Source organism: Chelonus insularis, unplaced genomic scaffold (genome assembly GCF_013357705.1).
Source record: "Chelonus insularis isolate UGA/USDA-ARS -01 unplaced genomic scaffold, ASM1335770v1 contig_139_pilon, whole genome shotgun sequence".
In the NCBI taxonomy this organism is placed as follows: domain Eukaryota; kingdom Metazoa; phylum Arthropoda; class Insecta; order Hymenoptera; family Braconidae; genus Chelonus; species Chelonus insularis.
This window is the reverse complement of record NW_023276379.1, coordinates 977,606-1,002,628: the sequence shown is the minus strand read 5'-3', so window position 1 is coordinate 1,002,628 and position 25,023 is coordinate 977,606. Positions and strand designations below refer to the sequence as shown.

Genomic DNA, 25,023 nt, shown 5'->3' with positions numbered 1-25,023 from the left:
GATTGTTCATTCTCTTGATAATGACTTCTGTGAATGTAATAAACTAAAAGCAACAGAAAACGTAAATATACAGGTGAGACTCACCTGGTAAACGTGATGTATCAGCTGATTATTGAAAAGTAGAGAGGGAAACTTTGTTCGGTGGATACGCATGAGGTATGCGAGGTCGATATAGTTAACATGTAGAGGGGATTGTTGGCTTTGTGTCTGTCAGATGCTTTTAGACCAGTTGTAGTAACACAAACTGAGCTACTCTCAAAGCACTTTTAATAGTAGGTTGAGTTACACATTGGTCATTACAATAGAGAATGTACTGTTGATATTATAATTAAAATTCATATTATTGAAATAGAAAATGAAGTATCACGTGTGTGTAACATTTGTTGTCATCATTGCAGTTTTGTCCATTTCTGCTCAAGGGTTTGTATAAAAAATTTCTGAATTATTAGTTATTATCATTCTAATGTCATTTTTTAACTTAATTATTGCTTCTTATGTAACTTAATCTCATGTAAATATGCATGATGAATTTTTTTTTATGTTTTATGGTAGTTTATTTGAAAAAAAAATGCATTTATCTGTTCTAAAGTAGGAGTTTTAAACTATAAATACCTGGAATTTTGAAATATGAGATAATTGTTAATAATATACAATGAAATGAATTCTGCACGTTAATGTGAATTTAATGTAATAATATTCACAAAAATTTTATTCAATTATTACCGTCTAGTTTAAGATAAGATTGTTTTCAATAACTATGTTGATGTGTTAAGAGAAGCTGAATATTATTCTATCTGCAAAATTCTGATAATATCCTAGAGCTTGTTGTAGTTTTAATATAATCTCTAACGTTCCATGCATTTCCTTGGAATTTTTGTATCCATGTTATTCTTTAAGATAAGAAATTTTTCCTTTTAACAGCTTGTAAATTTCCTTGTTTTTTGAATGATATTTTTCAGGCGTGGACGTCTCCGCAGGAAAAAAAATGATGGAAAAAAGGGAAGACCTTCCAATTCTACCGACTTTGATTTGTTCATCTTTACTCAGCACTGGCCACCTACAGTTTGTCTTGACTGGAAGGAAGAGCTTTCAAACCACACGTGTTCATTCCCAAAAGGTACAGAAGAATGGAGCATTCATGGAATTTGGCCTACACAACTGCACAAAATGGGACCTTTTAACTGCAATAAAAGTCTGCCTTTCAAACCTGATGAGTTAAAACCAATTGAACAAGAACTGAAAGATAAATGGGTTGATGTAGAAAATGGTACTAAACCTTATGCATTTTGGGAACATGAATGGAAAAAGCATGGTACCTGTGCAGCTGTTATTAATGAAGTTAATTCAGTTTACAAATATTTTAAAAAGGGCTTAGACCTTTTTAATATGTATGACATGAAAAATGTCCTTGGTAAAGTGAATATTACTCCTGGAAAGCAATACCTTGCGCAAACTATTTTAGATGGAATTAAAAAAATTATTGGAACTCGAGCCCAAATTGAATGTGTTGTAGATAAGGTAAGAATTTTTGCTTTTTTTTAAATAATCAATTATTTATTGAGAATCAAATGAACTAATTTATTACTGAAAGTTATTTCAATTCTTGAATCTAGCTATAGATAATACTATTTATATTTATTAATAGTCGATTAAATTTGCAATAAAAAATTAAATTATTTCTATTTTAATAATATGTACTAATCATTTTATTTGTAGATTTTTTTTTATCAATAATATAACAAAAGAATTAGAAATGTACAATTTACTAGAAACATGAAACTTCATTATTGTAATTATTGTGTCACTTTCCATTGTGTCACAGATTACACATGTTTCAAATCAATTGTATTTAACGCTCTTTGATTTTATAAGAGTTAAAAACATCAAGAAATGTGAATAGTCATTATTTTGCAATGAAATAACTCATCATACAATTTATCATTGTTATTATTTATAATTTTATTTGTTTTCAGAAAAATAAAATAAAATACGTTTTTGAGATACGTATATGCTTCGATAAAAATTTCAATCTCAAAGATTGTGATGGAATAGTTAACTTTCCAACCAATTGTCCTCGTAAAAAGCTAATCACGTATCCTGGAACTGTACCTGATACCATTCAAGTTATACAAGTTTGATGATTATTGGAAAACTACCTGAATTAAATGAAAATACTTTTCATCAAGATTAAGCATAATTGCACAAAATATTTTTGTTTAATATAAGATAAATAATAATATGAACAATCAACATAAAGATAAATGATAAATCATTTATTTTATGTCTGTTGATGATCGATGTATTTATAAGGAAAACTAGGCCAAGATAGTTTCGTTGAAGATTTTAATCATTTAATCATTTTTAAAGAGTTCATAAATAAATAAATTAATAAAATGAATTAGATATGAAAGATTTGTACATTTTTTTTTTTTTAAATAATTCATTCTTTGCTATCTTACCCTAGTTTTTCTGTTTATTTTTGATACTAACAGTATATTTGATGTGAATTGAATGTAAAAGCAACATGACACTCTATTTAAATTGGAATTACACAATTCAGTATATATTTTAACCTATCATTTTTTGTGATTGGAAAGATTGTTAAGTATAAGATAAATTTATTCAAGTAATTACAAGACAAGAATAATACATTGGTGTGATTGAGTTACGAATCACTTTAGCCAAAGCTTGCTATTATCATATCATTTTTTATATTCTGCTGATGATTACAATTGTACAGCTGGCGGCATGAAGCTTTGAATTTTTAAGGAGTGAATCAATCATTGAACTTTGCCGTTCAGTATTTATCTATTTATGTCAGTGTATATTGTAAATGATGATGAATTAACCTGATGTATATTTTTTGAAATAGTTCTAAGTAGATAGAGTACATATACATATATACACATTTTTCAATATTGTAATTGTATTTTTATATTGCACAAGAAAATTAAATAAAAAAATGATTTGACTATTTCTATGGAATTAAAAATTCAGTATTCCCATATTTATTATTCTAATATTTGAATTATTGTTCTGCTCCAAAATAATTAATGAGCAACAGAGAATAATGTCTGGCTAATTAGAGTACTGATATTAACACTAGATTTAAGTTTCTTTTATTTTAATAATTAATTATTCTTTTCTCCTTCAATTCAGTCAGCTGTGATTACAATTCTGGTAATTTATCACACTTTGGTTTTAAATTTACAGACTAGAATATCATTTAGTATTTTGAGATAAAATTAAGAAATTAATTTTAAATCATGAATTTATTGCTGTATTATTAATTGCTCGGAATATAAAATTCTCATTTCAATGAAGCACATAAATCCATTTGTGAATTTAACTATTGGAAAGAAAATATGATTTTTTAAACGATAATTTGTTGAAGTTCTAGATAGATTTTAATAAACTGACAAAAATAGAACGCTATATTTTGATGTAAAACTAGACAATGAATTAATAAACGAACTTTTAAATTTTTTACACCTTACACGATTGAAATTTATTACACTATTATTGACTGTTTGAAATTGAATACTTCCTTTTTATATTAGTAAAGAAAACAAATTATTAAGTGAATTGATCAATTCAATTCTTTTTATGTTATTTATAGTATTTACAAATTGATAATTTATTAAAAGTGTATCTAATTTTTTCTAAAACTTCAAAAGATCTAATCTAATCAGCATGGTAAAATAATATTTCATTTAAATAATTGTCAAATGCAATGTTTCTTAATGTTCTTGAAAAAGTATATAATAAAAAAGGTAAAGGATGATTTTAGTCCAATCAAAAATATCGATCTATATATTGCTACTATTAAAATTATAGAATTTTTTATAAAGGAAAATATAAGTTTCCTAATTGAAAAATAGAATTAATTATTATTGCTTCATTTCATGATGAAGTATTTAACATTGTTTATTGTGATTGCCTTAGTAGTCATCCAAGGGTCGGTATAAATTTTTTTTTAAATTTATTCTTTATAATTTTATCATTTAAACTTCAAGAAGAAAGCTTCAATCCTTAGGATTTAAAAAATCATAAAAAATTTTGATGTTTTATAATTTCTGTTAACAATGTTTCTTTAACATAAAAAGTTATTTATTTTATTTAAATTGTGCTCAACTTCTCTATCAGTATGACGAATACAAAATTGATGAACTTAAGGAAGGCAATTATCACCTTGAATCATAGGAATTTCCGCTATTATATCAATTGAGTTGTTGAACATTAATAGTTTTTTCTATTTATTTAATTATAAATAAATATAAAAACTATGATGTATATAATAAAAATTATTACGACCATTTTTTTCTCATGAGTCAACTAAAGAAATTTTCTATGTAGGCATCATGGATGGGCTAGATTTTCAATCAAGCCTCAGTCACAAGATTTTGACATTCTGCTATTAACACAAACATGGCTTCCTGCTATTTGCAAAACTCGACAACAATATTCTTTACCATATTATTGTACAGTAACTGATAACTATGATCGTTGGAGTATCCATGGACTTTGGCCACATAAACGTAATGGAGCAACTCCTGAATTTTGTGCTGACACTCCATTAAATGACGAAAAGATATCACCTATGAGAAAAGAATTAGAACACAATTGGGTTGATGTTTTTGCTGTGAATGCGAAGCAAATACCCAAAATGCGAGATTTTTGGGAAAAGCAGTGGAAGAAACATGGCACTTGTGCTGTTAAACCAACTGATAAAACTGCACAGTTTGATTATTTCAAGAAAACTTTATACTTGTTTAAAAGGTACAATATGAATGATATACTACGAGATGCTAATATCATACCTGGAAAGGAGTACACATATTATGAGCTATCAAGCAAAATAGAGGAAAGAGTAGGAAAGGAATGTCAAATAGCCTGTTACACAGAAGAAGTAAGTGAAACTTGACCAGTAGTATAACTAAATCAATTTATTTTGATTATTTAATTTTTCCAGGATACAATTGATGAAACATCTGCTATACAATATCTAAAAGAGATACGAATTTGCTTTGGACGCGATTTCATGAATCCTACTCATTGTGGTAGGGCAAGACTTCCATCATGTCGAAGAAACTCCAAAATAATATATTTAGATGCAAATCCTTCAAACAATCGTGCTTCAATGGGACCAAACCAAATGAACTCTCCGACTAATAACGCTCCAAGAACCAACCCCAGTGGAATTGGTCCCAGGGATTATTCATTCGGAATTGGTTCGCAAGGTATTGTAGTTCGTGGAGCAAGTGCTCTAATGGGATCCAGTCAAATGAACGCTCCTACTGATAATGCTCCAAGAACCAACCCCAGTGGAATTGGTCCCAGGGATTATTCATTTGGAATTGGTTCGCAGGGTAGTGTAGCTCGTGGAGCAAGTGCTCTAATGGGATCCGAACAATTTAATGAATAATGAAAAATACCGAGTTATCAACTCAGTGTTTTTCAAATGCTTTTATATTCAGTCTTTAAATAATAATATATTCATTCGTGTGAAATAAACTATTATAATGAGATGAATTAAGTATATGATTGATTTATATTTTCCTTATACTCTATGAGGATATCAACTCAGCCTGAACCAGCTCCAAAACGACCTAGATTTGTGCAAAGTAATTTTCCGCTTTTGCTCACTCCAAAATAATACATTTTCAATACTAGGATCAGATGCAAATAGTTATTCTCTTCTGAGAATTATTCACGCTGTTTTTAAAATTTTTATAATATTCTAAGGTTTTCGAAATTTAGAAGAATTTACAAAAAAAATATTTTCTTTTATACATAATTTATACGTTAGAAGTTTTAATCATCAAAATATAAAAATTATTAACATGAAAATGAGCTTTGAGCAGATTTTTGAATTAATTTTTTTTTTAATTATGAAATGAATTTACGTTCATTTTATAAATGAAATATAAAAGTATTTAAATATTAGAAAAATTTAGCATATATCAGTTATCAGATATTGATCAAATAATATAAAAAAAATTGGTAATAATTAACTTACGAATTACTTTACTCGAAGTTTATTACAGTGATCATTTCTTCTGAACAATAACAACAGCCGATGGAACTAAACCTGGAAAAGATAGAAAAGTGTGAAAAAACGTAGTGATAATTAACAATACTTTGTTCATGCTATAAGAACAAGTAAATTTAATCAACATAAACTCACCAAGAACATCTAATGGAGTATCATAATCGTCAGCCGTAAAGACTTTTCTCGGAAACGTTGTCAATAAATCAAATGGCTCTGGTGGATCAGTTCTATTCATTTCTACAAACAATCTTACGGCAGAAAGTTGTTCTTTAACACCAAAATTTTGTGTCAGTATATCGCCGTTTGTTAAACGAATTTGAAGTCTTGTTTCGTTGTAATCACGCTTTGGGATAGGTGTGGCTGAAGTAGGGGCTGATGCAACCGGTGATGTTGCTGGAAGAGTTTCACCACGTTCAGCAGCAGCTTTAGCCCGTCGAGCTGCTTTGTCAGCTTCAATTTTTTCACGAATCGCTTGACGAGCAAGTCTATCTTCTTCTTTTTCACGTTTTCGTTGTTCTAATATTTTTTTCATCTCCAATTCTTCCATTCTAAAAATTAATATGTAATCAAAAAATTGTTAATAATTCTTCAAAACAAACATCAATAATTTACATAAATAATTTTGTTTACTTTTTTCTAGCTTCTGCCATTTCTTTTCCAGACTTGATTCGAATTTTCTCTTTTTCATAAGATTCTTTTTTTTCAAGTTCTTCTCTTTCTCTACGTTTTTGTTTCAGCTTTTCCTCAATCTCTTTTAACTTTGCTCTCTTTTCTTCTTCAGTTAATGGTTTTTTTTCCTCAAGGCTTTCAGAAAAACTATCATGACCCGATTTCGTTGCATGATATTCTACTTCTAAAGATGATTTGAATAATTTTCCACACCTGCAAATATATAAAAGCCATTTTATAACATGTTTATTTTACTATTAGAGATTGAATAAAAATAATTTTGTCACTTACACATCGCATTTTAAGGACTTGGCTTCTACAGAACTAGAATCATTAGTATTATTATCAGATTTCTCTTCCATAGATTTATTTTCTGACTCAGGAGTTGTTGAATCATTTTGATTTGCCGGTGCTTCTGATGATATATCTTCAATCTCCTCCGGATGCGAAAGTAACCTTAAAATATTAATGTTTATTGTTACAAAATTTTAACAAAATAATAACAATAGCTTACCAGTCCATAGCTGGTTCAACACCTTTGTTTCCAGTAGCTAACAAAGCTTTTTCACTAAAAAAACAAATGAAATTTGATGAATTTAGGGGTTAGATTAATTTCGGATAAGTTATTTACAATACTTACGCTCTGGATGTAGGAAACCCCATGTCAACTAGAGTAGAAATATGAGATGCGTCAAGTGTCGACATTATATTTACATGTAAAGCAATAAATATTCAGAAAATCAAATATAATTAATTCGACAACTAATGAATATATTCACCAGTAAACTTTAAAAATTAACTGTCATGATGGAGCATTAGTTCAACTTGAGCGCTCTCTATAAACAGACAAGTAGAAAACATGCTTTAATTTTCTAAAATACTATTTTTTTTATCTTCAAAATAAATTAGCAAATATAATATTGCTGAATAATATTTAATACACAGAATTTCAATAAATTTTTTAACTATTTGTAATTAATAGAGTAATGACTTCAAAAATTCTATTTTATTCAAATAATTTATTAAAAATTATTGAAAAATTTGTATTTATATCAAAATCTCCTATAATTATTCAATTTTTACATAATGTTTATACATGGAGTATTCACAAATGAAGAAACGGTTGACAATAATTCAGTGAACTTACAACTATAACTTTAAGACATGGAATTTTTAAATGCGATGTAATGATTGTCATGTGTGGCACATTTACTATTTGAAAAATAATTAAGTGAGGTATAGATGTTTTTATAAATACAGGTATTATATGTAGTAAAATATGAAAGTTATACACAAATTATTTTAATAGAAAAATATCGACACTTAAAAATTACTTATATATGAAAAAATGTCGAGTTAAATCAACTTAAATATTAATTTTTAACATTTAATATTCTTGAGAAGCTTTGTTTTCTTTGACAGTTGGTGGTGCAGCACCTGAAGTCTTTTTAGGCAACAAAATAGCTTGAATATTTGGTAAAACTCCTCCTTGAGCAATTGTTACTCCAGACAGTAGTTTATTCAGTTCTTCATCGTTTCGAATGGCAAGTTGTAAATGTCGTGGCAAGATTCTGTGAATAAAATTAAATACACATGACATTAACCGTCAAATACCGACACAATAAAGGCGTAGTATATATCGGGCATGTGAGCACCATGACGATAGTTTTGGCGCCAAAACAGTTACAGTTATTATACAAGTAATAAAATAATTAATTATATTCTAAGAACTGTAGAACTTTAATTGTTAAATATAAGTGAATTAATTTAAATAAAATATGGCCAAATCAGGCGTTTTGGAGTTAAATAAAGAACCTTGAAATAAAATAACCGTAAAAAGCGAGGGAAAAGAAAAGCAAAATGGAGATTTTCCCGCCTACCTGGCTTTTTTATTATCTCTAGCCGCGTTTCCTGCTAACTCCAGAACTTCAGCAGATAAATATTCTAGCACAGCTGCTAGATAAACAGATGAACCACTTCCAATACGTTCTGCATAATTTCCTTTTCGAAGAAGACGATGAAGTCTACCTACTGGAAACATTGTTCCTGCTCGGCTACTGCGAGACTTGGATTTTGCCTTTGTTTTTCCTGAAATCACACAAAATTAATTATTAATTAATTATAATAAATGGTTAGACAATAACAATCATTAATTAAATGATTTAATTACCTCCTTTACCACGTCCAGACATTTTTGCGTATTGAATAAAAAAGATAGCTTCTAAAAACGAAAATCACCAGTGCGTGGTTCAAATCACAATGACGAAACTCTCACGCAACCAGTAAATTCATACGTAAAAATAAAGGAACAAACAAGTTGTTAGAGGGCAGCATTTTCTTTAAATTAAAATTGCCGCTTAAAAAATAAAATATGGAGTTTATCAATTCGACCAATAGAATCAAGATGTGACGAATGTGAAAAACATGCGATTACACAGGCGTAAGGTGTGACATTTACAGTCAGCTGATTTCATGTTGTGATGGCAGATGCAAAAACAATGTTGAACGCTGTTGAACCTAAAGACAACCAAGAACATGATGAAAATGTTGTGGATACAGATACGTCAGATGATGAGGAAGGTATTATATTAATTTTTAAAAAAAAATCTTTTCATTATAACTTTTTTATTTACTTATTCACAGTACAATTATCAAACCTTTAACATTTTGCAGAATTCAAAAACTTGAATGCTCAGTTGGATCAACTAAATTCTGTACTTGATTCAATAGAGATGAAGAATGATATCGTACATGCTGAATTTGTGAAGCTATTAAATTCTAACAGAGAAGCCAGGAAACAATTCCAAGAATCTCTTAATGAGCAACCAGCAAGAGAAGGAACAACTCCTGATCCGCAATAATGTGTAAATAAAAAAGGAAATTTTAAGGCTATTTTATTAATTGTATAAATTCAGTCTTATTTTATCACTAATAATGATTACAAGCAATTATTTAGAATATTTGTTCCATAAAAAAGCTTAAGCGAAATGAATACATTATTTATATGAAGAAACAAAGAATTCTTTGAGTATTTTAAATATATATATGTGTACATAGAGCAAAGATTTTAAAGTAATAAAATCATTCATAGAACAAACAGTATTTCATAACTTGTTCCATTTTTCTGGGAATAAATGATAGAGAAAATGTCAAGTCCTTTTACTATTTAATTATTTTTATAAATAATGGAAACTATGCTTTTTTAGTCAAAGTTTAAAATATTTTATTTCCAATAGTTATTTAGATTTCAACACATCTATCGTTGATATGAAAATCATATAAAATTGTAGATGCTATTCAAGGATGAAATCAGACAATAAAAAAATAATTATGTAAACAATAATCATATTTTGATTATTTTTGTTTTCCACAAAATGATGAAAATGCTGTATAAAGTTGCTCTTTAAAAATATCAGTATCTGTGTCATCAATTAAAAAAATATTTGGTTTATTGTTTTCCAAATGATCTAAAACCACTTGTCCTCTGGTTTTAGATCCAGTTAATTCAACATCTGCATGATATTCAGTGCACTGTTTATTCATCGCTGGATTTAATACTAGTCCGGCTAAAAGTCCATCGCATGGCCTGTAATATTGAGTCTTAGGATTCTTTGCAAATATCGCATTTTCTACAGTGTTTATGAACTGCATAGGTTTAGAATTAATTTTTCCAAGAACATTTATTCGCCAATCCTGAAATTATTCATTACTTAATAAATAAAAGTTTAAAAATTGGAAATTATTTGTTTTTTATTATACTTAGAATCTCTAAGAACTCCAAAAGATAAAAAATGTTGTAAACACTTACCATGCTTACATCAGACTTTAGACATGTTTCCCAAGGTAATAGCCACAAGGGTTTGAAATTACTTTTAAATAAAATATGAGCACTTTCGGGATCAGAATAAAAATTAAATTCTGCTTGTGAAGTCACATTTCCTTGTGCTATCATATAACATTTATGTAACTTTAAAAAATTTACTTATACTTATAGACCTAAGATAAATGTTTTTTTACCTTTTGAATTTCCTCCCATCACATAAAATTCTTTAACATCATTCAAGATTTCAGGGAATAATTTTATTGCCAATGCAATATTAGTCAATGGTGCTAAGCAAACGACAGATATCTTATTTGGATTCTCTGTAACTATATCACGAATTGCAATAACCGCATGTTTTTTCTGTAGTTTACTTATATCTGGTGTATCTTTCAAGACATCTCCAAAGCCATCATTGCCATGATATCTACACTCAACTGAACCATCAATGGAAATCAGCGGTGAACATGCTCCCCTATATACAGGAATCTGGAAGATAATAACTACAGTATTATTGAGTCATAAAATTGAAAATTCTCTTGACAATAAGCTTTTTAATTATTATTTACGCTTACATCAGTGGTATCACAGACTTCTAGTGTTCTATAAACATTTTTAATAACATTATCAATATCAGTATTTCCAGCAACACATGTAATTGCTTTAATAACTATTTGATGGTTACGATGAGCCGATAAAAGCAGAATTAAAGCCACTGCGTCGTCATGTCCAGCATCAACATCAACAATTATATTTTTTGGACTCATTTCTGTAATAAAAGAAACAAATCGTTTTTATTTCTGTCTTCTTGAATTTTTTATTATTGAATTAGTGTTGTTGGTAAAATATTCCGCAATTATTTTTATGACCTGAACACTATTCAACCCTACAGTACGAAATTGCTCTATGGTAGGATTACTTGACTAAAAGTTAAAGTGGAGTAACGAGAATCAAGTGTTGCTTATTGTACCAATTTATATTAGGCGGCTTCGTGGCAGCTTGGCGCCTACTTATATAATTTATCGATAAGGGGTTCTACTTATTATTTAAAAATTCGATTGTTATTGACAAGTTAAATGAAAATGTTATAGTTTTTTTTTTCTAAATGAGCATAATAAATCATAAACATGTGTGTAAAGTTCCATTTCAATGTGGCATTATACAGTTTTAGAAATCCAACGCAATTATGATGCCGGTGTTAAATCGATATTTATTTACAAGAATTCGTGTGAGTTGTGTGTCAATTACTCTTATATACTCATATATTTATATTACGTACTTTACATCACACATTAAAACATCGACATACACTATCAAATAATTTGAATTATTCTGTGTATGCGAATTTAGACCGCTCAGCTAAAGCAACGTCTGAAACGGTTGAAATGTGAAGGTCTAGCGCTACAGTCACGGACGTCCAATTGCTGTGGATACAATGGTTTCGATTTATTTATTATTGGTGACAATATTTTAATTTAGAAATTAGCTATAATTATTTAATTCGTAGAGCGAATAGTTGCAAATCATCAAAAAATAATCAATATAGAGTAAATTAAATAATGGATGAAGCCAAATTTCTGAAAAGGTAAGATTCAATTGGAAAAACACTTTGTTAAAAACGTCAGTTTATTTTATTAATAAGATTATTTATTAATTACAAATGTTATTGAAATTTTTTTTATTGTGTGTCAAGGAACAATTCGGAAATTAACTAAGGTTATGATAAATTTAATTGTAATATTTTAGGTTATTAAACCTTTTTAATGGAGTTATTGTTTGTCCTTCTAATTATCGATTAATAAAATTTAATTTGAAATTACACAAAATCATTAAATTTATTTCAGAAAAGTACGATCAGGTACTTTAGATGTCCATCCAACGGAAAAGGCATTAGTAGTCAATTATGATGTCGAGGCATTGATTCTTGGAGAATTGGGTGATCCTATGTTGGGTGATCGTAAAGAATGTCAAAAAATAATTCGATTAAAGAGCCTAAATGCAGACACAAATGTATCATTATTAGCCAAAGAAGTGATGGAAAAATGCTCTCTAATTCACGAATCAAAGTTACATGAAGTAGAACAATTAATTTATTATTTGAAGAATCGTAAACCTAACAATGACTCGAACGACTCTAATACTCAGTCTCCTAGACCAGCTTCATCGAACGCATCAGGCTCTGAAAATGGAGATGTCGAACGAGCAGTTATTAGTAATGTTGATAGTTATATCGAGTTATTATATGAAGAAATTCCCGGTAAAATAAAAGGATCTTCATTGATCTTACAACTTGCCAGAATGCCGGATAATTTATTAGAGTTAACAAAAAATGAATCACTGTTGAGTGCTCTCGCTAGAGTATTAAGAGAAGATTGGAGGAGAAGTATTGAACTTTCTACAAATATTATTTACATATTTTTCTGCTTTTCTACATACAGTCAGTTTCACAATATTATATTGGAATACAGAATTGGATCTTTATGCATGGAAATTCTAGAACATGAATTACTCAGGTATGATCACTGGAAAGACGATATGGAAAAATGTCGAAGGCATTTTGAAACCAGTACCGGATTAGTTTTATTTCCTTCAACGAATGGAATCAACAATGACAAAAAAGTTAAACTCACTGATGATATCTGGAATTGTGAAGGCCCTTTAAATTATGAAATAAAAAGAAGATCTGCTGATTTAAATTTATATGTTTCTGAAAATGAAGTAAAACGATTAAAAGAAGATTTGGAGAAAAGTCGTAAAAAATTCAGAAGTCTAACAAAAAAACAAGAACAACTATTGAGGGTTGCTTTTTATTTATTAATAAATATAGCAGAAAATACTGATGTAGAGCGAAAAATGCGTAAGAAAAATATTATCGGAATGTTGATAAAGACTTTAGACAGATCGAATACAGATTTATTGATTTTGGTCGTTACATTCCTTAAAAAACTCTCAATATTCCGTGAAAATAAAGATTTAATGGCTGAGGAAAATATAATTGAAAAATTACCGAGATTATTTCAAAATAATAATACAGATCTTGTATTGAGTACATTAAAATTATTATTCAACTTATCTTTCGATGCTAAATTGCGTGGTAAGATGGTGAGAGTTGGTCTACTTCCAAAACTCATTAAACTACTCAGCCACAGTGAAATTAAAAATAAGACAACAATACTCGGATTATTATATCATCTCAGTATGGATGACAAAGTTAAGCAAATGTTTGGTAATATTGACTGCATTCCATTGATAACAGAAATGGTGTTAGAATCAGAAGAAGAACGTCCTAAAAAAGAGTTGATTGCTCTTTGTATAAATCTAGCAGCTAATAATAAAAATGCTCAATTGATGATTGAAAATAATCGATTACATGGGTTAATACGTAAAGCATTTAGAAATCAAGATTCTTTAATTATGAAAATGATAAGAAATATATCTCAACATGATTCAACAAAAGAACATTTTGTCGAGTTTGTTGGAGACTTTGCTATGGCTTTAACACAATCTGATTCGCAAGATTTTGTATTAGAAATCGTCGGCGTTCTCGGTAATTTAGTACTTCCCGATTTGGATTATGCTCAAATTCTTCAACGGTGTGATCTAATTCCATGGATACGAAATAATCTAGTGCCCGGAAAAGTTCAAGATGATCTAGTTCTTGAAATTGTCGTTTTGCTTGGCACTGCTGCTTCAGATGAAGATTGCGCCAGATTATTGTGTAAAGCAGATATTTTATTGTCACTTATTGAACTTCTTAAAGCTAAACAAGAAGATGATGAAATAGTACTGCAAATAATTTATGTATTTTATCAAATTGCCGTTCATGAATCAACAAGAGATTATCTGATTCATGAAACAAATAATGAAGCACCTGGTTATTTAATCGATTTAATGCATGATAAAAATCCTGCTATACGTAAAGTTTGTGATGCTTGTTTAGATGTAATTGCTTTATGTGATAAAAATTGGGCAGTCAGAATTAAAGTTGAAAAATTTCGATCTCACAATCAACAGTGGCTAGAGATGGTTGAATCAATAGCAGTCGATAATGCTAATCATTTAATTATTGATGAAGATGACAGCTTACCTCCGTTTATGAGTGGTGATCTGTTGAAGCACACAATGCTTTTTCCTTCAGGAAATTCTACTTCTTTCAATTCCGATGATGCAGAATCTGTTGTCAAAAATTTTTCAGATTCTCCAGAAAATCCCAGTCGACCTGCTAGTCGGTATGTATTAAAATTTGAATGAATAATTATTATTCACTAGTAAGATGCTAAAAAATAGTAATCTTAAATGGATAATGAATATTATCAATAAACTTTAGCGATTACAAATCAGTTACTTATTTAGTTGACACAGCTTTCTGTTGACTGTGGTGAATATGAAAAACAATTTTCTCGGTCTATTTTTTTGTCAATTAATTAATTAATAATCTTGAAGTTTTGATTAGATAAAAGAATTTTAGCATAATAAATTCAAAGATAATATTACTCAATAATAATGATCATCTTTATTTACAGTCGAGACCTTGATGATATTAATGAGTTTATGGCTCGTTCAAAATCTCGAATGTCTATTGGATCTGGAATGGACGATCTTTATAGCTCCAAAGTTAGATTTTCTGAAGCTGAATCATCTCATGTGAGGATATAAACAGGAAGATATTCCAAAAGATTAGAGAAGGGCGCATTGCACGGCACTTCAAAGCTTAATGTTTCGTAAACAGAATTTTAAAATGAATAAAAAAATGGTAAATAATATTTTAATTTTATTTATAACAAGTGCACGAAATAAATTTTTTATTCTTATTTTGTATGAGGAAAGATACATTTGAATCATTCTTTTTCAATGTATTCCTACATATTGACTGAGATCTCCAATTAAAGCATATACTTGTCAAATTTTTCTCATTTTTGTTTTAATTGTAGAACAGAACAGAAAAATTAAATTATGAACTTCAAATTTTATGCCTAGAGCTTTTTAATTTTTAGAAAAGACTCATAATAGAATTAGAGATGTGTTACTCTTAATTACTGTAACTGAAAATTTCTCAAATCAAAAGTGTAATTAGGATATCTTTTGTTTAAATTAATTTTATGTTGACTACTTAATTTATTACTTAAAGAATGTTATTTTGTTTGTAAAAGTGGCTAGATACCAGCTTGCACAAGTTGTAGAATGTTTTTTTACAATTAACATAAGCATTAAGATCTTTTATTTTAAATAAAGCATAATTTTATTATAATCATGCTTGTCTCAGACTTCGAACAAGTTCTGTACTGATCTCATTGTACGTATTAGACATTTATTAAACAATAAAAAGCTTAAATAATGCAATACTGATTCTTATTATTGAATTATTAGAACAACACCATAATAATTTATGTTTCTATTTATTGAAAAAAACAGTTCATTGAAAAATCCTTGGTTTATTATTGGAGCTCAAACTTTTTTGTATAATATATTCACCATTTGGTTGAAAAATTATGGTATAACTATTATCACCATCTGTATAAAATGTGTGCTCTTTCAACCCCCAGCTTACAGGACTATCAGCAAACCCATGGATGTGCAAACTTCCCCAAGGAGCTGGTGTAGAACCTGATTTTATAAAATCTCGTACTATATTAAAAACTTTTGCTGCTCTTAATCGGGTGAAAAAACCTGTATATTCTACATATAAAACTTGTCCCACAGATCTTTTTGGTAAAGGACATGTATACTTATTTAAAAAATTGTCTTCATTCCCACTTTCTCTGTAAAAAAAAGTCATTTTAATTCAAGTCATATTTTTATTTATTATTTATTTGTAACACTTACGTATCTCCATCAATACTAAAAACTCCAATCCATTCTATAAATTTATTGGTATCATAATTGTTCTCGATTAATGGTATGGAGAGAGAAGTACTAACTCGTTTAATAAAATTCTCTTTACATAAGAAAACTTTGTACGTACGATTGTGAAACCATGCTGCTATTGATGAAGGACACAATTTTTCGTCTGTAAGATGAAAAAAAAAATTAATCAAAATATCAAAAGCAATAATTTCACAAAAAAAAATAAAAAATATTTACCAGGAGGTTCCCAAGCAAAAATGACATTAAATTTTTGATGCAAATTTTCTGTCAAACATTTCTTAACTCTTTCATACTTTTTCTTTCCTGGTGTGAATGTCTCCTCTTTTAAATCAATTGTGACCACTTTTGTTTATATGAAAAAATCGAGAAAAAATATTGGAGAGAGAATTAATAAAATATGATCATATTAAATCCAATAATCTTTTTGATTTCAGCTACATTTAATACAATTTACAATTACTATATTATTAATCATTAGTATGGTTATTATTATTACTATGATATTGAATATTTTTCAATTGCATAGGAAATTCATACGCAGTGGATACTATTCTTTGCATGGAAGATTGAGCCATGTCCATTCATCACAGACCAAAAATTTGTAAAAAATCACAAATCTTATACAAAAATAGTCTATTTTTGGAATACGTTGTAGTTCGTTGGAATATTACTTGTAATACCATGGCACCTCAGACTAAAAGTGAATTGCAGTTGTAAAATGTATAATAATTACGCAGCAAATATTGAAAAAGTGCAAAAATAAAATTATTTATTTATCTTTTCCCTAAAAATATATCTCATTGGATTTTTTCTTATGTTCAAAGTCTTCTTTCCTTACATTGAATTTTAAAAAACTATTAAGCAAGAGACAAAGTTGGGCTTGTATCTAAATTAACATTGTTAATTCTTAATTCTTTTCGAAATTCAATCAATTCTTCTAAACTTATACCATTCCAACTTTCTAATTCAGACAATCGTCTTAAATTTTCACAATTTTGCATTAACAGTCTTACAGTCCTCATTGACAAATCACTACTATAAAGAATCTTAAGCTCTTCTAATTTAGTCATTTTATTTTGATTAAGCACTCTCTTCATTGTCATATCATCAATCCCAGTGGATGATCCCAATTGGATGAATCTAATATCTGAGCAATGCGAGAGCAAAAACTCTAGATGGGCATTAGCACAATCAACAACGCATTTCAGCCGTTGCAAATACTTGAAAGGTGGAACCAGATATTTTGATAAATGAACAGAAGTCTGGTCTAGAAAACTACAGTTATAAAACGTAAGATTCTTTAGCTTTGGGCAATATTGACTAATATAAACAAGAGCACTCCGATCAATCTCATGAACATGCTCCAAATGCAGGCTAGTGATTCTAGATTGCGTTAAATCCAGTAACACTCCAATGCCATCAGCATAAAACTTGAATGATAATAATTTTAGTTCAACTAAATTTTCTAGTACAGCTAGAATAGATAAGTTTTCAATTCCCTCTGGGCACATGATAGAAAGACTTGTGATGAAAGGACACATGGTTATTAATAGAAATAAATATCCTGTCATCATATTTCTGCTTTCAAATGCTCTCAAATAGAGACAGGTCTTTGAATCACTTTCACGATTATAAATATTCTCTAAAATATCTCCAATTTCATCACATCTTCCAATACTTTCTAGCCAAGATAATCCTAGTAATAAATCTGCATAACCATTTACGGTGATGGAAGTACGATAAAGCTTCACTTCTCGAAGCTTATAACATTTCATAAGAAAATTAATGCTTCTATCAGTTACAGACCTTGATGCGGTAATGTCTAATGTCCGTAATTTAGGACAATTTTGACCAACAGCTGCTACAATCTTATCAGTGCAGTCGAAACAGAGAGTAAATGATGTTAAATTTGGCATATTTGATACTCCATTGATTATTAATTTTTCTATGTCAGAAGTTCGCCATCCAGCAGAACCCGAACCAAGATCAAGCACTTCTAAACCTGACATATTATATAAATTACGGTATAAAACGTGTCTCATAATTTTAGGCCACATAGAAAATTCTATTGTCCTTAAATTTGGATGGATTACAACTTCTACAAGATTCACAACTACATTGACTTCAGATAGGAAGACCCCAATGGGTTCAAAGTCACAATAAGAATTCTTTGTTTCATTGATTAGGTCCATTATTGCTTGTAATACTTTGATAGCCATGTCATTATACAGGTGCCATGGAACATTTGAGCTTAAATTCTGCTTCATTGATTCTAATAGAGATCGTAGGGTTTTAAGTCCACGTGCTGGATTCTTTTGCGATATATCGCAGATTGGTTTGATCATTGCTCTGCCAAATGTAGTAATATATGTGCCAATGGAACAAAGTGCAAGCTCTTGCAAAACAGGCACTTGATGCTTCCGTGGCATTTTGTTTTCTTGTATGTATTATTTTTCCTATTGACGTCAAATTTATTACTTACAGTAACGTGTAGATAACTTTCTATCAAAAACGGATGGTTTTCCTTCAAGTCCAAGCTTTTGATAATCTTCTGTCGTTAATGATAAAAGTAATTGGCCAGTTGGAGTAATAGCAATGCAATTCTCAAGGTCTATTCTTACATCGATCGACAATAAAGTTACTTCTCCTAAAACAAAAGAATATCTAATGAATTTCAATGCTTGAAATAATAATTTTTAACCTTAAGATGTAAAATGTTACTGATATTTTTAGTTTTAGAATTGTAGATGTTGGAAGGACTTCAATATTATTTAAAAATACATATTTTAGTTATGTATTCATTGTTATATAGACTAAAACAATAAATATGTTTGTCAACAAAAAAACTGACCTTTCTTGATGAATGCTTCGATAAATTCTTTGTCTATCAAATCACAAACTGATAAATCCTCAACTTTGTAGTAATCACTGTCTTCTATGATTGCTTCATGAAGATGTTCAGGCACGTCGTTTGATTCAGGAAGCACAAGAGATACCTGGCATTGATTCAAAAGTAAAGTTAAACGAAATTACGTAAAATTTCTTAACCTAGAGTCGTGTAATAATAGAGACAATAAAATAATAGCAACTTAAGACGATAATACTTACTGAGTGATTATAGTAATGATTAGGAATAATTTTAAGAGACACTTCCTGCTTTTGACAACTTGATTCTTGGATTTCGAAATAATGTTGCGGTGCTTTGAAGTCCCATACTTCTGGACACAACATTGGGACTTCACGAATGAATGCAAATAAATCGAAATGAGACAAAGATTGACTTTATATACGAACACAACTCCTATGTGTTAAGAATGTGAATGTAGAGTTTTTAATGCAAATCCATAAATCCCATTGAGCGAATGGAGCCACCGTATGCACACTGTTTACTTGTATTTAGTGGTTAAAGGAGGAAGTATATCACTCCACCTGAAATAAAGTTTATAAATAATGTGGTATCGAGTATTATTTAATGCTGATTAATTTTAAAATAAATTCTAGATACCGTTATTTTTTATAACAAGTTAAAATAAATTTTAAAAAAATGGGTCCGCCAAAAAGAATTAAAAAAGATGGTACATAACCTCTACTCTATACTCAATTTTAATTTTTATCGTATTTTAAGATTAAGTTAATTGTATATTACTTTAAATATGTTAAAAAATTAATATCAAAATTGTGTTTCTTATAAAATAATTTAATTATCATATAAAATAATAAATAATACAAAATTATTTTCAGAACGCACAAAATCAAAGAAACGTAAAGAAGAAGAGGATTACAATGATGATGACTATGGAGATAATATAGACACTGATGGTATACCGGATGCTGCAAAAAATGATGTCGAGAAATTAGAAGGAAATGTGGAAGAGGATGATTATGGAGCAAAAAATTACACGAAACTGATGCCCCTGAAACCTGACAATGAGTCGAGACCTATATGGGTTGTGAGTATAATTGTTGAAAAAGTAATCGATAATATTTTGATATGATTATTAATTAAATAAAAAATTTTCTCTAGGCACCTAATGGCCACATTTTCCTCGAGTCATTTTCTCCTGTTTACAAACATGCTCATGATCTTTTAATTGCCATATCTGAACCTGTATGCAGGCCAGAACACATTCATGAGGTACATTATTAACTTTCTATCTTTTAAATATACATCTTAGAATTAATAATTAAAGTTTTGGATTAAAAAAAATATTTTTTTTCAGTATAAGCTGACAGCATATTCATTATATGCAGCTGTCAGCGTTGGTTTACAAACAAACGATATCATTGAATACCTAAATAGACTGAGTAAAACTGAAATCCCTGCAGGAATAGTAGAATTTATTAAATTATGTACATTGTCCTATGGTAAAGTGAGTATTGAAAATTTAGATGCTTTATTAAAAAAAACAATTTTAATAATTATTAAATGATTTATGTCAATTTATGGATTTTCCTTTTTTAGGTAAAACTTGTCTTGAAACACAACAAATACTTTATAGAATCTTCATCCCCAGAAGTAATACAAAGATTATTAAAAGATCCAGTAATTCAAGAATGCAGATTAAGAAAAAATATTGAAGAGACTGAAAAAGATGGATTAATAGTAAGTGTTCAAAGTAAACAAAAAGCATTGCAATTCGGTGCGAAACCATTGCCAAATGCTCAGCCAACAACGTCAATAGAAAAAACAGAAAATCCAGAACAAGTAACAAGCGAAACTGCAGCTATTCCAGAAGACATAACGAATTTTTTTGATAAAATGGACAAAGAAGATGAAGATGAAGAGGAAGAACAAGAATTAAAAATTGTCAGCTTTGAAGTAAATCAAGAGAAAATAGAAGTCATTCAGAAACGATGTATTGAATTGGAATATCCTTTACTAGCGGAATATGATTTCAGAAATGATACGGTTAATGCAAATATTAACATTGACCTCAAACCATCAGCAGTATTGAGACCTTATCAAGAAAAAAGCTTACGAAAAATGTTTGGAAACGGTAGAGCTCGTTCTGGAGTAATTGTATTACCTTGTGGAGCTGGAAAAAGTTTAGTCGGGGTAACAGCGTGTTGTACAGTCCGAAAAAGAGCTCTAGTTCTTTGCAACTCTGGAGTCTCTGTAGAACAATGGAAGCAACAATTTAAAATGTGGTCGACAGCAGATGATTCCATGATTTGTCGTTTTACTAGTGAAGCTAAAGACAAACCTATGGGATGTGGAATTCTTATAACGACATATTCGATGATAACTCATACACAAAAACGATCTTGGGAAGCAGAACAGACTATGAAATGGCTTCAAGAGCAAGAATGGGGTATAATGGTTTTGGATGAAGTCCATACAATTCCTGCAAAAATGTTCAGAAGAGTTTTAACCATTGTTCAATCACATTGTAAACTTGGATTGACTGCAACTTTACTCAGAGAAGACGACAAAATTGCTGACCTCAACTTTCTAATCGGCCCCAAGTTGTATGAGGCTAACTGGCTAGAGCTACAGAAGAAAGGATTTATCGCAAGAGTTCAGTGTGCTGAGGTATGGTGTCCAATGGTATCAGAATTCTACAGAGAATATCTAACCTGCAAAATGAATAGAAAACTGTTACTTTATGTGATGAACCCAAATAAATTCCGAGCTTGTCAATTTTTGATAAGGTACCACGAGAGAAGAGGAGATAAAACGATTGTTTTCTCTGATAATGTGTTTGCTTTAAAGCACTATGCTATAAAAATGAATAAACCTTATATTTATGGGCCAACAAGTCAAAGTGAAAGAATTCAAATTCTTCAAAATTTTAAATACAACACCAAAGTGAATACTATTTTCGTCAGTAAAGTCGCTGATACTTCTTTTGATTTGCCAGAAGCCAATGTTCTGATACAAATCTCTTCACATGGTGGATCTAGAAGACAAGAAGCTCAGCGTTTAGGAAGAATTTTGAGAGCAAAAAAAGGTGCTATCGCTGAAGAATACAATGCTTTCTTTTACACTTTAGTATCCCAAGATACGATGGAAATGAATTACTCAAGAAAACGTCAACGGTTTTTAGTAAATCAAGGATATGCTTATAAAGTGATTACTAAATTAGCTGGGATGGATGAAGAACCTGATTTATTGTACAAAACCAAAGAAGAACAAGCTCAACTTTTACAACAAGTTGTATTAGCAAATGACACAGATGCTGACGAAGAGAGGATTCCTGGAGAAGGTCCTCGACCGGTAAGAAATATTAAACTAATAATAAAAATAATTTCGGAGTTTTGTAATCTATCTAGGAGCAAATAATCTATCAAATTATTTTCTAGGCTTTTCGGAAGGCTGGAAACTTGTCTTCAATGTCTGGAGCAGATGATGCAGTGTATTATGAATATAAAAAACCAGCTTCATCATCAACAGCAAATAAACATCCACTATTTAAGAAATTCAGACCATGAAAATTAATATTCCTTCGATTATCTTTATTATTACTTAAACTTTACAATTAGAGTAAGTCGTAAATTATGAAATATGAAAAAACATTGTTTTATATTTATTAATGAAATAAAAAACTTTTTTCATAAAAATTAATTTATTGATTCCATATAATTACAATTAACTTAGAAAAAATTGTTTATTAAATTATTTCCTACGTTTTTTACATTCATTCGGATTTTTTCTCATCCAATACTTGAAATTACCATGACCTGCACGGATTCCTAACATTGCAGATCGAGAATAAACGTCTCTTGTAGCAAAAGGTGAAAATTGTGCAATATAATCATCGTCTAGAGGATTCACTTTTGTGCGAGCTAGTCTTGAAGGTCGTTGATCTGGAACGGGCTGATCTTCACAAAGGATGGGATTGTTGGCATGTTTACCACCCTGTGGAGTAGGTAACGAAAATCGCTTTCCTCTTGCAGTAAGAGGTCTTCTAAAATTAATATGAATCTCTTCATTTCCTTTATCATCTAAAGACACAGCAACCTTTTTTAAAGTTTTCATTCCACAATTAGGACAAAATACTTTTGTCATTATACTTGTGGTTTTAAAACAAGCGTAGCATCGGAAAATAAACGTTCGCATCTGTTTAATAACTCGACCGTCTAATGCAGCAACGTTTAATCCAATTTGCATGAGCACATTTTGCATTGCAAAATCAGTTGTCATACAAGCAACTTTTGCAGGCTTTTCTGATAAAATATCTGAGTCCATCATTTTTTTTGCCTGAACGACATTACCAAGTGTAATCCATCCATTATTATCATAATTACATTCATCGTCAGATTCGTCGGAATCGCCTAAATCCATATCTGAATTATTTGAAGTTTCAGAACCAAATTTAATTGGAACGAGAATATCATCAACGTTCTTATCTTCATTTTCTAATTTTAAATCATCAACGTTACAATCTAAAGCCTTGAACCTCTCAGCCAAGTCAGTTTGATTTAGTTGGTTTGGATTTGAATTAGGTGAGAGATAATCATCGGAATCATCACTTTTACTAGATTCGTCTTCTTTAGAAGATTTATTCGTTAGTAATGCATCTTCTTCTGTTGCTGCTTTAATTTTTTCTAAAATTTCTTGACTATTTTGTGATGAATCTTTTCTTGCGGCAACATCATTTTTATCTTCACTATCATCATCATCATCATCATCATCCTCACTATCTTTAGGGATAAAAAATCCAGCAATACTCTTCGGATGAGCTAAAGGCTCTGATTTTTTTGCTGGCACTGTTTTAACGATAGTTGGAGAATCCTTGAGATGTTCTATGCCAACTTTCTCTTTTTCCAATTGATAGGTGAGAGCAATTACTTTGATATCCGTTGCAGAAAGACTCGTGTAATCTCCAGTCTTTTTAGCAAATTCCGTGACTGAAACCAAAATCATCAACAATGATTAAATTATGAAATTGCAAGTATGACTCCTTTTATTTTTCATTATAAAGTAATTGTAGCATTATAGTTAATTATAGAATAAATTTGACTACATACCAAATTTAATGTTTTCTGGGAAAACATCTTTGACTAATAATTCATATGGCAATACAACCAATCTTCGTAACTGCCTCTTGCTTGTTATCTCATTTATAACACTTTGCTCAGTGATAATATTATTGCCAGCTTCCTACAACAATGAAAGATATTAAATTAAAAAAAAATCATTTGATAAACAATTATTTTTAACCTTAACCTAACCTCTAAAAATATGTTTTCTAAGAATCAAAGATTGAGTGAAAAATTACCTGAAGTGGAACATTTTTAATAAATGCACTAGTATCTACTACGAGATAATCTACTTTTTTGGCAGAAATCATTTTGATTAACTATATTATTCAAAACAATTTACTAAAACAGCTTTCACTAATCACACGTTTAGACAACACGTGAGTAGAGAAGCGTCTTTTTTCTGAATGTTTGGCATTTCTGCGTGTCTAAACATGTCGGAAAAAAATTATCGACTGATGGTAAATGACACGTAAACAAATGATCAAAAATACACAATTTACAAAGTATATCATATTATACTTTTGTTTTTTATTCAGTTATTACTGAACTTGTCATATTATTATCCCAATCATCAATTAAGTTCATAAAAACAATATGTGTTTAGTTCAGAACATTGCAAAAAAATTATGAA

General features: G+C 29.6%; 9 protein-coding genes across 14 annotated transcripts in view; 4 read left to right on the top strand and 5 right to left on the bottom strand.

Annotated features, from left to right (window-relative positions):
- The window catches only part of LOC118074924 (UBX domain-containing protein 1-B), a 30,523-nt gene extending 22,978 nt beyond the window's left edge, over positions 1–7,545 (bottom strand). For both annotated transcript variants that reach the window (XM_035096488.1, XM_035096489.1), the window contains exons 1-6: positions 7,362–7,545; positions 7,236–7,289; positions 7,013–7,177; positions 6,683–6,934; positions 6,188–6,600; positions 6,020–6,091 (exon numbers count right to left, since the gene is read on the bottom strand). In XM_035096488.1, the coding sequence (XP_034952379.1) occupies positions 6,051–6,091; positions 6,188–6,600; positions 6,683–6,934; positions 7,013–7,177; positions 7,236–7,289; positions 7,362–7,426 (990 nt within the window). In that variant the 5' untranslated portion in view covers positions 7,427–7,545 and the 3' untranslated portion in view covers positions 6,020–6,050. The remainder of the gene's footprint in view (positions 1–6,019; positions 6,092–6,187; positions 6,601–6,682; positions 6,935–7,012; positions 7,178–7,235; positions 7,290–7,361) is intronic.
- On the top strand, positions 181–2,907 carry RNaseX25 (Ribonuclease X25). The gene is made up of 3 exons (XM_035096494.1): positions 181–420; positions 960–1,518; positions 1,974–2,907. The coding sequence occupies exons 1-3, from the start codon at positions 356–358 to the stop codon at positions 2,136–2,138; spliced, it is 789 nt and encodes a 262-aa protein (XP_034952385.1). The 5' UTR covers positions 181–355; the 3' UTR covers positions 2,139–2,907.
- Positions 7,546–7,767: 222 nt separating the features above from the next.
- LOC118074927 (histone H2A-like) lies at positions 7,768–9,011 on the bottom strand. Its single transcript, XM_035096495.1, has 3 exons — positions 8,892–9,011; positions 8,602–8,809; positions 7,768–8,292 (listed from the first exon to the last, which is right to left on the bottom strand). The coding sequence occupies exons 1-3, from the start codon at positions 8,911–8,913 to the stop codon at positions 8,109–8,111; spliced, it is 414 nt and encodes a 137-aa protein (XP_034952386.1). The 5' UTR covers positions 8,914–9,011; the 3' UTR covers positions 7,768–8,108.
- A 138-nt stretch (positions 9,012–9,149) lies between these two features.
- On the top strand, positions 9,150–10,352 carry LOC118074928 (UPF0184 protein C9orf16). Of its 2 annotated transcripts, XM_035096497.1 has the most exons (3): positions 9,150–9,301; positions 9,395–9,585; positions 10,216–10,352. In XM_035096497.1, exons 1-2 carry the CDS (start codon positions 9,202–9,204, stop codon positions 9,580–9,582), a joined length of 288 nt encoding a protein of 95 aa, XP_034952388.1. In that variant the 5' UTR covers positions 9,150–9,201; the 3' UTR covers positions 9,583–9,585; positions 10,216–10,352. The 2 variants fall into 2 exon arrangements, with proteins under 2 accessions (XP_034952388.1, XP_034952387.1); XM_035096496.1 differs by lacking the exon at positions 10,216–10,352 and having other exon boundaries at positions 9,395–9,590.
- On the bottom strand, positions 9,936–14,761 carry LOC118074925 (inosine-uridine preferring nucleoside hydrolase-like). 3 transcript variants are annotated; one of them, XM_035096490.1, is made up of 5 exons: positions 14,629–14,761; positions 11,117–11,310; positions 10,739–11,030; positions 10,530–10,666; positions 9,936–10,414 (listed from the first exon to the last, which is right to left on the bottom strand). In XM_035096490.1, the coding sequence occupies exons 2-5, from the start codon at positions 11,306–11,308 to the stop codon at positions 10,076–10,078; spliced, it is 960 nt and encodes a 319-aa protein (XP_034952381.1). In that variant the 5' UTR covers positions 11,309–11,310; positions 14,629–14,761; the 3' UTR covers positions 9,936–10,075. The 3 variants fall into 3 exon arrangements, with proteins under 3 accessions (XP_034952381.1, XP_034952384.1, XP_034952383.1); XM_035096493.1 differs by lacking the exon at positions 14,629–14,761 and adding an exon at positions 11,821–11,902; XM_035096492.1 differs by lacking the exon at positions 14,629–14,761 and adding an exon at positions 11,411–11,643.
- Positions 11,852–15,876, top strand: Kap3 (kinesin associated protein 3). Its single transcript, XM_035096478.1, has 3 exons — positions 11,852–12,126; positions 12,386–14,770; positions 15,065–15,876. The coding sequence occupies exons 1-3, from the start codon at positions 12,101–12,103 to the stop codon at positions 15,195–15,197; spliced, it is 2,544 nt and encodes an 847-aa protein (XP_034952369.1). The 5' UTR covers positions 11,852–12,100; the 3' UTR covers positions 15,198–15,876.
- Positions 15,877–15,921: 45 nt separating this feature from the next.
- On the bottom strand, positions 15,922–19,790 carry LOC118074922 (ribonuclease P protein subunit p40-like). Of its 2 annotated transcripts, XM_035096486.1 has the most exons (6): positions 19,515–19,790; positions 19,258–19,402; positions 18,889–19,053; positions 16,623–16,748; positions 16,365–16,548; positions 15,922–16,300 (listed from the first exon to the last, which is right to left on the bottom strand). In XM_035096486.1, exons 1-6 carry the CDS (start codon positions 19,635–19,637, stop codon positions 15,955–15,957), a joined length of 1,089 nt encoding a protein of 362 aa, XP_034952377.1. In that variant the 5' UTR covers positions 19,638–19,790; the 3' UTR covers positions 15,922–15,954. The 2 variants fall into 2 exon arrangements, 1 of the variants encoding a protein (XP_034952377.1); XR_004691243.1 differs by lacking the exons at positions 15,922–16,300; positions 19,258–19,402; positions 19,515–19,790 and having other exon boundaries at positions 16,527–16,548; positions 16,623–18,965.
- On the top strand, positions 19,791–22,909 carry hay (ATP-dependent DNA helicase hay). Its single transcript, XM_035096479.1, has 6 exons — positions 19,791–19,981; positions 20,148–20,356; positions 20,431–20,541; positions 20,627–20,776; positions 20,869–22,623; positions 22,710–22,909. Exons 1-6 carry the CDS (start codon positions 19,951–19,953, stop codon positions 22,836–22,838), a joined length of 2,385 nt encoding a protein of 794 aa, XP_034952370.1. The 5' UTR covers positions 19,791–19,950; the 3' UTR covers positions 22,839–22,909.
- A 44-nt stretch (positions 22,910–22,953) lies between these two features.
- Positions 22,954–24,787, bottom strand: LOC118074923 (RNA-binding protein NOB1). Its single transcript, XM_035096487.1, has 3 exons — positions 24,629–24,787; positions 24,378–24,510; positions 22,954–24,257 (listed from the first exon to the last, which is right to left on the bottom strand). Exons 1-3 carry the CDS (start codon positions 24,698–24,700, stop codon positions 23,023–23,025), a joined length of 1,440 nt encoding a protein of 479 aa, XP_034952378.1. The 5' UTR covers positions 24,701–24,787; the 3' UTR covers positions 22,954–23,022.
- Between the last annotated feature and the right edge of the window lie 236 nt (positions 24,788–25,023).